The sequence below is a fragment of the Trematosphaeria pertusa genome, assembly GCF_010094035.1.
Source record: "Trematosphaeria pertusa strain CBS 122368 unplaced genomic scaffold BU26scaffold_30, whole genome shotgun sequence".
In the NCBI taxonomy this organism is placed as follows: Eukaryota; Fungi; Ascomycota; class Dothideomycetes; order Pleosporales; family Trematosphaeriaceae; genus Trematosphaeria; species Trematosphaeria pertusa.
The window spans coordinates 251,829-268,527 of NW_022987241.1; the positions used below are offsets into that span (position 1 = coordinate 251,829).

The following is a 16,699-nucleotide window of genomic DNA, read 5'->3' on the forward strand; positions in this document are numbered from 1 at the left end:
ACCTTCTCTTGGCAAGGAAAATCAACGAAAATCAACCTGTATTTCTTAAATAACTAACGTACTTCACCATCAAAAGCCCCACACCATCGAACCCCCCCACGATTTCTTGGCAAGGAAAATCAACAAGAATCTACAAGGTTTTCTTAAATAACTAAGCGAAACCTTAATATTTTTCTATAAAAAGTTATATATATATTCTTTATAGCATATTACACCTTATATTAAAGTTGCACTAAGATATATTACGTAATTAAAAAGCTATACGTATTTAACTAACTTTTAAGAAAAAATCTAGTTTACTTCTAGTAAGTAGTATTAAATCTCTATAATAATCTATAAAACTTATACTATATAGTATTTATAACGTAATAAAGATTTCTAGAAAACTTTTATAGAGCTAACTCTTCTAGATATAGCGTAATAAGAGATAGAAGTTATAAAATTTTCTTTTTAGAGCTTTCTTCTTCTAACTATATATATATAGTTAATCTAGCTCTATAAACTTATTATTTTATATATTATAGTTAGTTTTAACTATATAGAGCTTATTAACTAATAATAGAGTAGCTTTAAGTAGTTATTTAAAAGTAAAGTCTTTTTAGTAGTATAGTATAGAAAGATAGAAAGATACTAAAACTATTTTAAAATTATTACTTCTAAATATATAGAAGACTTATAGTATATATAATCTTATAGCATATAACTTTATATAGCTAGATTATTTATATATATCTATAGTTAGAGAAGAAAACTCTAGAAAGATTTTTTTAAACTTCTACTTCTTATTATACTATATCTAGAAGAGCTAGCTCTATAAAAGTTTTCTAGAAATCTTTATTACGTTATAAACACTATATAGTATAAGTTTTATAGATTATTATAGAGATTTAATACTACTTACTAGAAGTAAACTAGATTTTTTCTTAAAAGTTAGTTAAATACGTATAGCTTTTTAATTACGTAATATATCTTAGTGCAACTTTAATATAAGGTGTAATATACTATAGAGAATATATACATAAACTTTTATAGAAAAATATTAAGGTTTCGCTTAGTTATTTAGGTGGTCGGTTCGCTTGTAAAGTACGTTAACTATAACTCTAAGTCTATGCAACTTTAACTTAACTACAACTCTAGAGTTTATGCGACTCTAACCTAACTACAACCTAGAGCCCGTGCGACCTCGACCCAACCACAACCCAACCTCGGGGTACCTCTAACCCATTCACCAGCGTATTCTAATGTGCCTCTGCCAGCTCGTTTTCTTCTCCACAACTGCCTAGTCTCAAAATCTTGTCACCCTGTCCATTCTCTCTTTAATTACTTGTTTGATCTCCAGAATTCTTGAATCACACATGCTACAAGCCAAACTGGTGTCTGTGTCCGGGGCCGACGGACGTTGTGTTATGATAACAGCTTTGTGGATGATGTCGGCAACCCAACGAAAATCCGCGGGAAGAAAACCGCGAGACGTCATAGCCAGCGTGCCAAGGTGAAGCTCACTCTCCTCCACGACAACGTCCGCCGCAATCCCGATAGCATCCAGTACCCGCTTCGTCCATCTGGCATTAACGGCCGTAAGCTTCACTACCAAGTAGTAGGTCGGTTTGTGATTCGCGTTCAGATGGTAACCGAGACAAGTAAGTCGATCTGCGAGCGCCTCGGCATTTTCCACTGCGCAGCTTTGATATGCTTTGAAAGTAGGTGTCGAGGCCTGCTTCAACGCCACAGCTACGGCCGATATGGCGTGATTGTGCGGCCCACCTTGATGCCCCGGGAATACGGATTGATCAATCGCATCCGCAATACTGCGCAATTCTTCAGCGTCCTTAACATCAGTTCGTTGCACGAATGCATTCCTACGAGAGAAGATCAATGCTCCGCTGGGTCCCCGCAGAAACCCCCGCGTCCCGGTGACAACAATATCGGCATATTCGAATGGCGAAGTGATGAGACCACCCGTGATTAGACCAGACGTTTCCGTAATGTCAAGCAGAACATAGATGCGTAGGGAACGGCAGATTGCGGATATTGTTCGGTAATCGATTCGCCGGCCGGAAGCAGAAGCATCCGATAGCAGAACACGAGGCCGGAAGGCGACGATCATATCTTTCAGTGCTCCATAGTCGATGTTAGAAGTCGAATGGTGGTTGTTGAAACTCAGTGTCGTGAAATATTTCGAGAGGTAGCTGCGTCCCGTCGGGGCCAAGGTGAAAAGGCGATCGTGTGGGCGGAGGATAGCTGAGCATGCCTGAAGACGCGACAGCTCTCGAGAATGGGCTTGTTTAGCAAGTTTATTGTGAGTAAAGCAGAGCTCTGGAGGCCATCGCTAGCAGGATACTCACATTGTACATTGACAGTCCACACAGCTTCATCAAGGTTGAAAGCCCGGAGAGCTCGTCGTTGACACAATCTCTCAGCTTCATCTAGGTTCTTTGTGCCAGGAAAATATTTCTTTCCAATGTAACCCTCAGAATTAGGATCTTCCAGTGCATTAGCTGCCATCAGCGCAGCTGTTCGTTATGCATGACAACATACTTTGAAGAACTGACCCCAGAGTTTCGATAACGCTTTTCGCAACGTAATTGGCGGATGGAATGAGATTGATACATTCATTATCGTGTCTCTGCGTCTGCTTCCAATGCTGTCGTATGAGGCGATAACATTCCCACTTGTTTAGGGGGGGGGAGCCACTCACCTTTTCTATCAGAGCGTGCACCACCTCGTCCGCCTGTTGGAGTCGTTCCTTGAGGTATCCACTCTAGCGCAAAGACTTAGATAGATTCCTATCTAGGGTATGTTTCTTTACGTACGTGGAAATGATGCTTGCTCAAGATGTCAACGCACTGCAGCCTCTGCATGACATATCGACTAGTCCGATGGAATTGCAGTGTTCGCTGCAAGACCGTGAGCATTATGATAGGCCCGGGCTTTCGCAGAGGGGGCAAGAAACTAATTCGGTAGGGAGAAAGGTCCGTAACATGGGGGCTGCTTTGTCCTCAATACTTGGACTATATGCATGCCTTTTGGATCTCCTAGCAGAGCCTCACGGCAAACGACCACGCTAGGCCGTTGAGGCCCCTCCTTAAGTTCACCCGCAGCTCTTGCCACTCCGCTTGCAGGCCAAAGCCTGGTGAGGAGCTGAACGAGACACCGTTCCGCCTTCACGGGACGTTGCAGCACATGTTGACCGGTCAAGAGACAAGGCAGCCTGTAGCACACGAAGGTTGAGGGCATCGCGCAGCTGTGGTGAAACGCACATCGTCCGACATATCAAGAGCTCCAACAGGGCGCACAACCACTGCTCTGCGGCTTACTGCAGCGCATGTTGATCTGTGTTGCGGGTGACGGTGTGCGACGCGCTTATTTAACTGGCTACGGAGGCTGCCGTTCTCGTTTCCGTCCATGCGGCCTCCACATCCGTGTCCAGAGGAGGTGGAATCATTGGCAGCCTTGAGCACGCACGGCAGACGCAGATTACCGCCCGTATCAATGTGTGCGCGACTTTGAAGCGAACAGTCGACGCAGTCACCGAAACCAGCCAGTGCCAGCACACCACAGTCTCTCGTGGTGTGGAATTCTCTGGATATAACGACGCACGTAACAGCCGCCCTGGAGGCCTTCGCAGGTGGGTACAATGGCACGCATGTTAGCTAGACGAGTTTCTTGTTATCCGTGCGACAAGACAGCGCAGAGGGTGCCAAGGCTAACGCGGTCGCGCGGGCGGCCCGATCCCCACCCACTGTAGCAGTGGCCAAAATCCCTCGGAGCCCCAACCCCACCCCCCTTCCCCATCAGTCTCCACTTTCGATTTCTCGTTTCCACTTATTGCGATTAATCTCCGTGCATCCCTACCAAAGCTCTTTTGGAAAGCGTCAGATCGACTGCAAGCGCCCACAAGCTCTCCGCGTCCGCCGTCCGCCGTCTGTGGGGGCTGTCCAAGCTAGCTTGCCTGGCAGCGGCGCAATGCACTGCTTAACCTGTCTGCTCGGTTGTTTTCGAAGGTCAAAGTCTAACACTGTACGCTTGGAATCGAGCGCTACCGGTCAAGGGTTGCTGGAGAAAAGTATTTCAAGTGGAAATGACAGCGACTTTCTGGCTGACGAGGGGTCAAATTACCAACAAGATCTCTGGCAGATGGTAGTGCAACAGAAGCTTTTACAGATTCAACGCCAGTCGGCCCTTTTCAATGTCGAAGACAACACCGATTCTACGCCCGAGGCCTTTCTGCAAACCCTGACAGCCTTGTACAACTCGAATGGGTTTGCACCGCGGGTGCCACGACTGAGGGAAATCTTCTTGGGCATAGAACCATTCACTGCCGCCATCCATACCATGACCAAGTCGAATCCGATTGCAGCTCTGGTTTGGGGGAGTTTGACGCTGATTTTCCAAGTAAGTCCAGAGGACACATGATGTGTTTCAGTTGCACGGACAAACAGCAACTGACTGACAATCCACTAGGGCGTCCTCCGTTACGCCAATCTTTTCGACGATACAAGCAACATGCTTCAAGATCTCTCCAAGGCATTGCCACGCTTTCGAGCCTACGTTGAGATCTTCCATACGCCGCAACTTCACCAGGCCTTGAGGGACGTCTACGAGGGTTTCATCGATTTCTGCTTCAGGACCATCGAGCTTCTCCAGCCTAACAAGTGTTGTGCGTAATAAGATTCATCTTAAAGTTCATAAATTAACTTGCCTACAGATGCAATCATGCGGGCAAGATGGATAACCCTCAGCGGCGAATTCGAACGAACGAAGACGTGGCTCGATTCAGCAAGCTCCCATTTCGAAAAGGAAGCTCGACTAGCAGACACACAGGAACAATCCCGGAGGCACGCTGAGGTTCTGTCAAAGATCAACTCGATGAGTGGCTCAACGGAATCAAGGCCGGCCTACGTAGACCCCGTCACAAACGTTGTTCTACCCCGAAACGACAGGTTCGAAGGCCGGATGGCAGTTCTTGCACGTCTCCATTCTGAACTCGCACCCAGCTTCCAAGAAGCCATCTCTACTAGAGTTCGCTGTTCGTGCGTGATACATGCCATTGGCGGAATGGGAAAAACGGAGACAGCATTGGAGTACACATATAGGTATAGGCATTGCTATACCCACCTATTCTGGCTCCGAGCTCAGACCAATGCGACACTACTTGAGTCTGTCTTAGAGATCAGCGCCAAGCTTGGCCTTGACGAGAAGGGAGCAAGTCCAGAAAAGAGGGTGCAGGTCGTTCTTCACTGGTTTCAAACAACAAGTGAGTCTCCATTAGAAAAGTTCGATTAAAATCGCTAAAATTCAGATAGCGAGTCCGTGGCTCCTCGTGTTCGACAATGCTGACGATGTAGCCACGATACGCAAATATTGGCCTGCTAGTACTCGAGGTGCTATCATCGTCACCTCACAGAATCCTCAACTGGCTCACATTACCAAATCCGAGATCCATCTTCAACCAATGAGTGCAGAGGAAGGCAGTGCTCTCGTCCAGAGCTACTTGAACCGGGGTGGTTCTGAGCAAGAATATGCGGAAATGCTCTCGAATTCGCTTGGAGGCCTACCCCTTGCTATTGCCCATTTTTCAGGATATGTTGCCAGATCTCAGTGCCCGCTCAATCAAATCTGCAACAGTTTCAAAATGCGTATCAGATCAAGCCAAGTTTGGGAGCTAGGAGACGTTCTGCCAAACAGCACGTACGAGCTTACCCTGAGTACGGTCTGGCAACTAGCTTTCAGACGGCTGTCAAACGACTCAAGAAAGTTGTTGGAATTCCTTGCTTTCTTGGACCCTGATCAGGTTCCTGTGGAGATGTTTGTTGGGCCTACGTCGGCAAAAAATACAACAGGCTGGCAGTATTGGGAAACGGAGAGGTGAGCATTACAATCAGAATGAAATTAGGTTTTCGCTAACTCCAACAGGTTTGATGCCGCCATAGGGGTACTCCTAGAGCGGCACCTCGTTGAACGTTACAATGTGCCCGTTGGAGATTTCCTCAAAACGCACCGAGCTCTGCAAAGAGCTATCCTTCAAGGACTCGACACAAATCTTCCCCAAAGACAAGCCATATTCGACGAAGTCGTTGCTATTGCGCGTAAGGCCTTCCCGAAGGCAAATATACTCACACGAGGGGATACAAGCCAGTACAAACAAAGCGCAAGATACATGTCCCAAGTTACCAGCGTACACACGAACTTTGTTCATTCGGAGCCTGCGATCAAGGAGCGGCTACTATTTGCAAAGCTACTAAGCGATGTCGGTTATTATGGTGTCAACAACGCAACCCAGGCTGAAGCGCTCAGTCTCCTAGAGACCGCGGAATCCATATGTACAGCTCTTTTGGAAGCTCAATCTAGCGAAGTCCTCCCAGTACTCGGTGATGTGCTTGGGCCACTCCAGGTGCTCATACAATACTTGGGTGCGGAAGGGAGACACAGAGCTCTGGCAATTTGCCATCGTGCCATCGCAATCCGAGAGCAGCAGAAAGAAGGGATTCCGCGCGAGCAATGGACTCAGCTGGACTACGTCAATTTTGGACGAGCACACAACGACATGGGCGTCAGTCTCTCGCAACTGAACAGGGTCGATGAAGCCAGCCAATGGTTTGATTCTGCCCATGAATTCTACAAACTGGCAGGCAACGAAGAAACCCTCACATCACGTTTTGGCCACATATACTCCTTTCTCCTGTGGCCACTTGCTATCAAGAAAAGGGCGGAAGATGCTCGGGAATTGGCTAATCGCTCCTTGACCCTTATAGCAAAAGCTGTTGGAACAGATTCGCCGCTTCATCTTCAGACAAAGTTCATAACGGGGATGACTCTGTTCGCCACTGGAAACGTAGACGAGGCCCTCCAGTTTCACGAAGACGCTTACGAGAAACGGTTGAACCAGCAAGGTGTGCGTAATCACCTGACACTGGGAAGTCAGTATAATCTGGCGGTGTGTTCTCAACATGTGGGTAACCTAGAAAGAGCTGAGTAAGTCTCTTCCTCTTTTGCATCCTCTATGTCTGTTACCCAACATCTAACTTGTGGCCTTTAGAATGCTCCTGAAGGATATCCTCGCAAATGGCTGCGCCACGACACAATGGCGAGACGAGGACATTGTAAGGACCAAGTTCAGACTGTTCCTCGTGCTTCGGGCGCGTGAAAAGCCGGATGAGGCATCCGAAACCTTCAATGAAGTTGCAAGCTGTCTCGAAGAGATTCGGCCGGAAGTTGTCGGTCCAGAATATACAGATGAGGATGACATGCAGCTGCTGGACGCTGGAGTGTCAATTTTTCATGGTCGTACTGCCGGCATTTGGAGTAATGAGACTTTTTGGTAGCAATGTCACGGTTTGTACGTTGACAGCTAGAGACTCTACCTATTAGGCCTCAGTAGCTCTACTCTAGCCTAGGCTAGTTTTATCATCTCAATCGATATTGCTCGCTTGGAAAACAAGATTTTACGTAGCCATGGAAGAGATACCAACCATCAATCCGTCATCTTGCACCTTTTTATCCTCCATACGTGTTCTCCACAGCTCAGCGCTGTGCTCTCGCCCAGCAAGCAGGTGGGACGGCGAAGTCGACGAGTCGGGATTCGGGGTGCAAGAGATGTAGCTCGACGAAGTCAGCGACTCCGCGAGCAGCCAGGATTTTGAACAAGGCTGGGGAAGCGCTTGCGCTTTAGCTCAAGAAGCTCTCTGCACTCTCGGTTGCCTCGTGATCAATTATCAAGCGGTTATAGACTATAGCGGGTAAGAATTAAGGTTGATAGCGATGTGAGACGCGGCGGAAAAGACTAGTGTCCTGAACTAGCAACCTGTCTCTAGGTACTAGGCTAGTGAATCTAGAAAGGATTTAGAATAATAGACAGAATCTTGTGCACTTTGCGAAGAGCGCAAGAAAAAGTAGCGCGACAACACGGAGCTCCCAAACCGGTTGTCGTAGTAGAGGGAGCTTATTTAGATGACTGGCGATCCGCCAGATCTACGCTACTTCTGAACGTATCCTCCCTCCCGCTACCCCCAAGCTCACCTGAGCTTGCGCGCGTACGCGCGCCTAGGGGGGTAGCTCTAATGCTTCGTCTGACGCGCTTGAAGCTCGCGCTCACAGGTCGAGAGGCATCCCTTGCCTTGCCGATCACGGCAAGAGCGCTCCAGTGGAGCCAGATCTCTGCGGGTCCGCTTCTCTGGCGTCACGTGTGGCTCGGGGACTGCAGGATCATCGAAAAAGGTGGAGGCTGGAGCTCCTTTTGAGCGTCCGCGCAGCGATAACTCAGTGCGCTCCTCCTGGTGGTGTGATGGGAGCAGGGCTCCCCACCGTGGTCGCACCCCCTGAGCTGATCGCGACTGCGACCCACGCTCCCGAAGGGTGTATGTGGCTCCGCTGAGCCAGGGCTCGTACGAGCCGAAAACAAATCGTCGCTGCCTCTCCCTTGAGGAATCGAACCTCAGTCGCTGCAGACGCCCCGCGCTGAGAGAGTCTGGTTGGAGGTTAGGACGCTCCGTGAGCGTCCCCCGCGCGCCGAAACCCTATGAGCTTGACGAGCTCCTGAAGGGGTGAGGGTGGCTCCGGTGAGCCAGTGTTTGGACGGCGCGACGCTCCTAATGGACCGTCGCGCGCCAAAAAGGTCGTTGTGGGCGAGCCCTGCCGCTCAAGGGCTCCCAACGAGTTGTCGCACCCCCGAGCTGATCGCGATCGCGACCCACACTCCTGAGGGGTGTATGTGGCTCCTGTGAGCCAGTGTTGACAGACGACGCGGCGCTCTGGGTCGTCAATCGAGCGTCGCGCGTCACTGATAGTTGGTGGGAGCTCTGTTGACGGAGAGCTCCCACCGTTAGCGCACCCCCGAGCTATCGAGCTCTCGAAGGGGTATTGTGGCTCTGCTAAGCCAGGACTTATATAAGCCGAAACTAGTCGCCGCTGCCTCTCTCTTAAGGAATTAAACCTCAGTCGCTGTAGACGCTCCGCGCTGAGAGAGTCCGGTACTCATCGTGAGCCCGCGCCCGTAGGTGGTGCAGTGAGCTCCGACGACTGAGCTCTCCACCCTTATCACACCCCATGAGCTCTTCGAGCTCCCGAAGGGGTGATGTGGCTCTAGTAAGCCGCGCGTACTAAGAAGGTTAACTGTTGTACGCAAAGAGTTAATGCTCCAATCTAGAAAGAGAAGGTTCTTAAGGGGTCGGTTGTGAGACGATCATGAAACAATCGCGAGAGCCTTAGGGTTAGGAGCGTCCCCAACTGAGCTCTACGAGCTGTCGCTGCGTGCGTCGATCGAGCGTTAGGACCGTGAGCTGCTCAGGATCGCAGTGTCGTGAACGGTTATGCCGTGGGCTGATCGGGCGCATGAGTTGACGCTGTGGATCGATCGTGGAAATCGTCAGTCGCGCTGCTGAGCGTCGCCGTCAATCGACGCGACGCTCACGCGTTGGCGACTGGGTTGACGCGATCGTGGCGAGAGGAAGGATGGAGATAAACAAAAGCTTCTGAAGGCACTCTGCCTTGCTCTCTCCCCTATGTGCGCAGGGAGATACCCTACGTAGGGCTCTCTAGAAGCGCCGGGCTCATAACTGTGGAGGAGAAAACGAGCTAGTAGAGGCACATCAGAAGCAGGAGCGGATGAGGTGTATATTGGTGGAGGAGCTCTATATATACATGGGAGCTCCGGAGCCATAGTACTGCCGAGCTCCGGATCACCTCCCGCGACAGCAATTCATAGAACTCACTAGACCGTCTGGGATATTGCCGCTCAAAGAGCTAGTGCACAATCGTAGCATTCTAGCTAAGCCCTAGTCGTGACGTATAACGTTGTCCTTTCCAACCTTGAGCCCCTCCTTCGCCCACGCCGCTCCATCGTCCCAGGCGGGAATAACGTATGGAAGTTGATCCGGCAATTGGTCGGGCCACGTCTTTGCGATCGTCTTCACCACCTCATCATAGAATATTTTATAAGCTTCTGGGGTGAAGTGCAGTCCTGTATGAAAAATCAGCCGGAGCTTGGACAGGTTTAGATCAACAGCACTCGCCGTCGTGGATCAAGCTCCTGATTGCGTCGTTCTCTGGCAAGTCCTGAGAACCGTAGAGCGGGTCGCCAGGTTGCCAACCCGTCCTGGACATGAAAGCAGTCCAGAGATCGACGCAGGCCACTCCCATATCTCCTGCCACCTCACGGGAAGCCTCCGCATATTGCTTTGTGACGACATTGGAGCGATTGAGCTTTGAATATCCCTGGCTCCTGACACGATGCTCCAGACGTCTCTCTTCGATGGGCGGCGGAGTCACCAGTAGCAGTCGAGGCTTGTGAGCCTGTATCGCTGGATGAGTGAGGAGTTCAACGAGGTTCTTCTTGTACTGAGCCAATGGCACATGCTGCCCGTTTTGAGCCTCCGCAAAGCAAGCGTCATTAGATCCGAAAAGAATGACCTTGCGGTCCGTCAGTAATACAGCCATACTTCTTTCGCGACAGCAACGTACCATGAAACGGACCCTAGTCTGGTCCGGGTCTGGTATTATCTTTGGCAGCACTCTCAGCGCCTGGTCGGTGTTGAACCCGCTAGTGACGTGATTAGCTTTGTTACCCTGTCGGAAAACCACTGAGGCTACCTGAACCCTCTATTGACTACATCAAGGCGTCTGATGTAGGCTACGTAGATGTTAGAGACATGCGTAGAAGCGATAGATGGCCGCTATTAGCCGCTCTTTGCAGACGGACCCTGTTGCAAGGCTGGCGCGAGGGCAAACCCGCGTTCTTGCGTGCTAGCTTGCTCCATTATGGATGCGCCAAAGAGGATAAACTGGTCGTAGCCCGACGGCTATATTCGAGCAGTTAGTCGATGGTCTTCCACAAAGAACGGTTGCTCTTCAAGACGTACCGCGGACGCGCCCATTGTGCCATGGAAATAGCGCGCCTTCGTAAGATGGACCGTCGAAAGTGCAGCCAGGGCTGAGCGGCTGGCGTGCGGATTCCTGCGTCGCAACAGCTGTGCAAGCATTGCGTGTCCGGTATATCGCGCAGTGGGTCTGCACGTTGAGATGTGGTAGTTGATGTCGAAGTGGCGGCATCCTAGCTCTCGCGTTAAGTAAAAAGTGGGCAATACCGTGTTTCATCAGCTGGCGCACGTCCCCACCCGGCGCACTGTTTCTAAGAAATCTTACTCCTCTCTAACTTTATAACTATTAGAGCTATACTAATAAAACTTAAAATAGAAGCTTTATATAGTATAAGCTTTAATATTATAAAATAAAATTTTAAAAAAACCTAACGTACTTTATAAACGAACTCTCTATACAAATAAATTCTTTAAAAATACTAAGCCTCTACTAAATACTACTATCTCTATTATAAAGCTCTCTATAAACGCCTAATTAACTTTAGATAAATTCTAAATATAGCTTACGCTCTAGACTATTTAATAGAACCTAAAGCTAAGCTTATAGTATACTATAGCTCTCTATAATATAGAGTAGAAGAAAGTTTATAGTTAATATAATAGAATTACTCTATAATATAAAAAGATATCTAATTTAATAAAGCTTACTATAAATAAAGAGTAGATAATAGTTAAGTATATACTAGACCTAGACGTATAAAAATTTACTTTCTAGCTTACTACTATTTAAGATATAGCTAATTAGCTACTTACTAAGTAGAAGAGAAAGATTATAGGTAAGAACTAGCTAAATAACTTTATTATATACTATTCTAAGCTTAAAATATAGCTTAATTATAAGTATAACTATTAGAGAGTAAAGTAAGAAGATTTTATAATTATTTAGATATAGTTTAACCTAGTAGATAATATAAAGATAAAGTATAGTATTACTAATAAAAATATATATAATTTTAATAAATCTAGCTTTATAATAGAAATAATATTATTTTATATAGTAGTTACTAGCTCTAAAAGATAATTATAACTAAAAAGTCTTTAACTAGATAATTATAAGTAGATTTTAGTAATTATAATAGTAAAAGTAGTAGGTAATATATAGATTCTACTATTTCTTATTATTATAAATAAGAACTACTTTATAATATAGTATAAAAGTAGCTAGCTACTATATAACTAGGTTATAGCTATTTCTAAAAGTAGCTAGATAATAAATAAAGTTAGTATTATATAGTTAAAGTACTTTAATATATATACTAAAAGTTATATTATAAATATATATTATCTACTAATTTTAGATAGCTATAAAAGCTATAACTCTATTAAATTCTAGTAGTACTATAAGAAGAATAAAATTATAGCTCTTTATATACTAGTATATTTATTATATCTTTTATAGCTACTTAATATTAGCTACTTCTTACTATTAAAGATAGTATATAGCTACTAAGTTAAGATTCTAATATATAGCTATATTAACTATATTATAAAAACTAAGTTTCTACTTATATTTTATATAGCTTTTTATACATTAATTATAGATAATAATATTAAAATAGAATTAAAAAACGCTAGCTTAGTTCTATTTAACCTAAATTTAGTAGTATTAAAGCTTAAAGTTTAATTACATACGCTAATACTCTCTACTAATAATACTACTATCTAGAAGTACAAAATACCTAGTAATTCTACTAAATTAAAGTTATAATTAACTCTAATTTAGAGAAAAATTATATAGTATCTTAATTTATTACTAACTTATATTATTAAGTTACTTAATTAGCTTAAGAAAAGTAATAAAATAATAGTATATTAGTATAAAAGCTAGCTTTATAGTCTCTACTACTATAAGTATTCTAGAATATCTAGCTAGATAAGTTAGCTATAGGTAGTACTATCTCTATAACCTATAAGAATAGAGATGCTAGTAGAGTAAGTTAGATTAAATTTAGCTATCTAAAGGTAAGAAGTAGAAGAATACTCTAAAAGCTCTCTATATATAGAGAGCTAAGCGCTAAGACGCTAGATAAGATTATATAACTTAGATAAGGTTATATAACTCTAGTAAATACTAAGCTAAACTATTATATTACTCTCTTTTATAGAGAGAGCTTATTCTTAAGCTCTAAAATACGTCTTCTAAAATTATTCTAGCTATTAACTCTATTTACTAATTTACTCTTAGCTCTACTTAGTAGCGTCTTTACGTTACTCTCTTGTCTTCTACCTATATAAGTTTTAAATTCTTTACTATCTTCTATAGAGTCTTCTCTCTTTTATATATCTTAATTTAAGTATCTAATTATAATAGCAGCTTTAGCTTATCTAGATATACTATATAAAAGTCTCTTATCTTATAGAGAGCGTTAATAAAGCCTATAGTATTATACTAGGTAGAGTTAGAATTATAAGTAACTTATATAGCTTAGTATTAAAGATAATCTTAATAAAGGTAGCTATCTAGTATCTTATATACTAGCTATTCTAGATTACTATTAACTTTAATAGATAGCTACTTAGGCTCTACCTACTCTAGTAATAGCTCTAAAGCTTTTCTTAGCTAATTAGTATAAAAGATATTATGTAACGTACTTTACAAACAAACGCCTTACACAAACGAACGCCCTAAAAATGCCAAGCTAGGAAAATTAAAAGGTTTTTCTTAAATAACTAAGCGAAACCTTAATATTTTTCTATAAACTTTTAAATATATATAGAACTATACTATATACACCTTTTATTAAATTTGTACTATATATTTCTTATTACGTAAGCTAGAAGTAAGCCTTTTTCTAAAAGTAGCTATTCTTTAAGTTTAAATCTTAATAGTACTAGTAAACCTTAATAATAATCTATAAAGCTTTAAAGATATATTATATAATATAGTATAAAGCCTTCTATAAAGTTTAGTAGCATTTAGCTTAGTAGTACTAGAGATATTTACTTAAAGAGTCTCTAATAAGAAGTTTAGAGGTTTCTTCTAGAAATAGATAGATATTACTAAGCTAGACGCTACTAAACCTTATAAAAGGCTTTATACTATACTATATAATATATATTTAAAGTTTTATAGATTATTATAATAGTTTACTAGTTCTTATAAGGTTTAAACTCTAAGAATAGCTACTTTTAGAAAAGACTTATTTTAAGCTTACGTAATAGAAAATATATAGTGCAAATTTAATAGTAGGTGTATATAGTACAGATTAATATATATTTAAATTTTTATAGAAATATATTAAGGTTTCGCTTAGTTATTTAAGAAAGACTCGTTAATTCTTAGGCTTAGTATTTTTAGAGCGTTTGTTTGTATAGAGCGTTTATTTATAAAGTACGTTATACGTATATATATAGGTAGCTAGAGCTAAAAAAAGTAATCTTTTATAGTAATAATTAGATAAAAGCTATATATCTATTAATTAAGCTTTACGCTAGGTTAATCTATTAAAAAGCTATAAGGTTTAATATAGACAAGGTTATCTATAGTAAAATTAGATTCTTAGCGCTTTTTATTTACTTAGAGTATCTATTTAGTTTACGCTTTTATAATATTATCTTATATAATTTTAGTAGCTTTTTTTATAGCGTTATATTACTTCTTAGTAAAATTCTAAGCTTTCTAGTATAAGAAATACTTATATAAAGTAGAGACTTTTATTATATACTTCTTCTAATTATAAGAGCTAAGTTCGTAATCTCTACTACTATAAGCGTTCTTAAACACCTAGCTAGGTAAGTTAATTACAAGTAATATAGTCTCTACAAGCTATAAGAATAAGAGTAATAAGTAGAGTAGGTTAGGTTAAATTTAGCTATCTAAAGGTAAGAAGTAGAAGAATACTCTAAGAGGCTCTATATATAGAGGTGCTAAGCGCTAAGACGCTAGGCTAGGTTACGTAATAAGATTACGTAACCTAAGGTTATATAACCTAAGGTAAATCTCTAAACTAGACTATTATATTACTCTCTTTTATAGAGAGAGCTTATTCTTAAGCTCTAAAATACGCCTTCTAGGTCTTTCTTCTTCTAAAACTTCTATATTATACTCTTAACTATCTCTTTTAGCTTATAGTAAGTATATTTATATTAGTTTTAAACTAGAAGCACTTTTATAGCTACTACCTTCTCTCTAGAAAGAAAGAGGCTTGTTTCTATATTAGTAGAGTAGCTTTCTTATTAGCTTTCTTCTTAAATAATACTATAAACTTAGTAGAGTTCTAAATTACTTAGTAGCGCCTTTACGTTACTCTAGCGTCTTCTACTCTTACAAGTTTTAAATTCTTTACTATCTTCTCTAGAGTCTTATCTTTTTTATATACCTTAATTTAAGTATTTAATTATAATAGTAGCTCTAGCTTATCTAGGTATACTACGTAAAAGTTTCTTACCTTATAGAAAGTATTAATAAAGTCTATAGTATTATACTAGGTAGAGTTAGAATTATAAGTAACCTATACAGCGCAGTATTAAAGACAATTTTAATAAAGATAGCTATCTAGAATTTTATATACAGGCTATTCTAGATTACTATTAACTTTAATAGGTAGCTACTTAGGCTCTACCTACTCTAGTAATAGCTCTAAAACTTTTCATAACTAATTAGCATAAAAAACATTATATATATATATATACGTAAATAGCTAGAGCTAGAAGAAGTAACTCTTTATAGTAATAATTAGGTAAGAGCTATATATCTATTAATTAAGCTTTATACTAGGCTAATTTATTAAAAAGCTATAAGGTTTAATATAGACAAGGTTACCTACCGCGAAATTAGATTCTTAGCGCTTTTTGTTTACTTAGAGCGCCTGCCTAGCTTACGCTTTTGTAATATTACTTTGTATAATTTTAGTAGCTTTTTCTATAGTATTATATTACTTCTTAGTAAAATTCTAAGCTTTCTAGCGTAAGAGACGCTTATATAGAGTAGAGGCTTTTATTATACGCTTCTTCTAATTCTAGTAGTATATTAGCTAGTATCTAAATTTAATTTTATACGCTATTAGTTCTATAGTTTTATATAGTAACGTAGCTTATATCTAGTCTATATAGAGTAGAAGGTCTAACTAATTATTCTAGTAGTAGTTAATAAATAGATATAGACGCTAATTAAGATATTAATTAATAATCTCTATATTTCTATTAGTTTACGAGTAGTACGTAGTAGAGAGCTTCTACTTAATTTCTATAAGCTAATAGAGCTTATCTATAAAGGTAAAGGTAAACTATAGGCTATAATCTAATATAATAAACCTAGAAGAACTATATATACGCTAGATATATTAGTAATATAGCTCTACAATACGTTAAGCTATAATTTTCTTATAGTAGAGTAGAGAGAAGCTCTACTTACTTAGCTAATCTATAATAACGTACACGTAGTTAAATTCTTTCTTATTAGAGAGAAAGCTTTTAAAATCTATAAAGACGTTCTACTAGACTCTCTTAGAGATAGGTAGAGACTTTAGAAGACCTAGCGTCTTATTCTATAGAGTATAGCTCTAGTAGTAAGCCTTATATACTACTACGTACGTATTAACGTCTTTCTATATACCTAGCTAGTAATATTAATCTTATAGTAACTAGGTAGTTTTCTAGCGCTCTAGATAGGTAGTTATCTAAGTAGTATATATAGCGCGTATTAAATATATTTATAGGTAGTTAATAGTAGAAACTATTAATTAATTCTAATAGGTTAATAAGCTATCTTCTATTTTCTAGGCAAAGTCTAATATAGTAGCTTTTTCTTAAGCTAGCTATAGAGAGTTATCTAATTAGTTAGCTATAATAACCTAATTAATTATAGTATATAGATTCTTAGTAGA

General features: G+C 41.4%; 3 protein-coding genes across 3 annotated transcripts; 1 reads left to right on the forward strand and 2 right to left on the reverse strand.

Moving 5' to 3' along the window:
- Window positions 1–981: 981 nt before the first annotated feature.
- BU26DRAFT_589457 (PLP-dependent transferase) lies at window positions 982–3,795 on the reverse strand (the record flags this gene model as incomplete). Its single annotated transcript, XM_033834731.1, has 7 exons — window positions 982–1,001; window positions 1,399–2,280; window positions 2,346–2,483; window positions 2,539–2,632; window positions 2,699–2,761; window positions 3,533–3,620; window positions 3,740–3,795. 7 exons carry the CDS (start codon window positions 3,793–3,795, stop codon window positions 982–984), a joined length of 1,341 nt encoding a protein of 446 aa, XP_033675450.1.
- BU26DRAFT_611716 (pfs domain-containing protein) lies at window positions 3,793–7,439 on the forward strand. The gene is made up of 6 exons (XM_033836081.1): window positions 3,793–4,395; window positions 4,465–4,660; window positions 4,709–5,257; window positions 5,307–5,868; window positions 5,917–6,975; window positions 7,040–7,439. The coding sequence occupies exons 1-6, from the start codon at window positions 3,967–3,969 to the stop codon at window positions 7,323–7,325; spliced, it is 3,081 nt and encodes a 1,026-aa protein (XP_033675451.1). The 5' UTR covers window positions 3,793–3,966; the 3' UTR covers window positions 7,326–7,439.
- Window positions 7,440–9,597: 2,158 nt separating this feature from the next.
- Window positions 9,598–11,045, reverse strand: BU26DRAFT_526077 (SGNH hydrolase). Its single transcript, XM_033830660.1, has 6 exons — window positions 10,857–11,045; window positions 10,697–10,796; window positions 10,588–10,627; window positions 10,459–10,537; window positions 10,011–10,407; window positions 9,598–9,958 (listed from the first exon to the last, which is right to left on the reverse strand). The coding sequence occupies exons 1-6, from the start codon at window positions 10,869–10,871 to the stop codon at window positions 9,774–9,776; spliced, it is 816 nt and encodes a 271-aa protein (XP_033675452.1). The 5' UTR covers window positions 10,872–11,045; the 3' UTR covers window positions 9,598–9,773.
- Window positions 11,046–16,699: the final 5,654 nt, after the last annotated feature.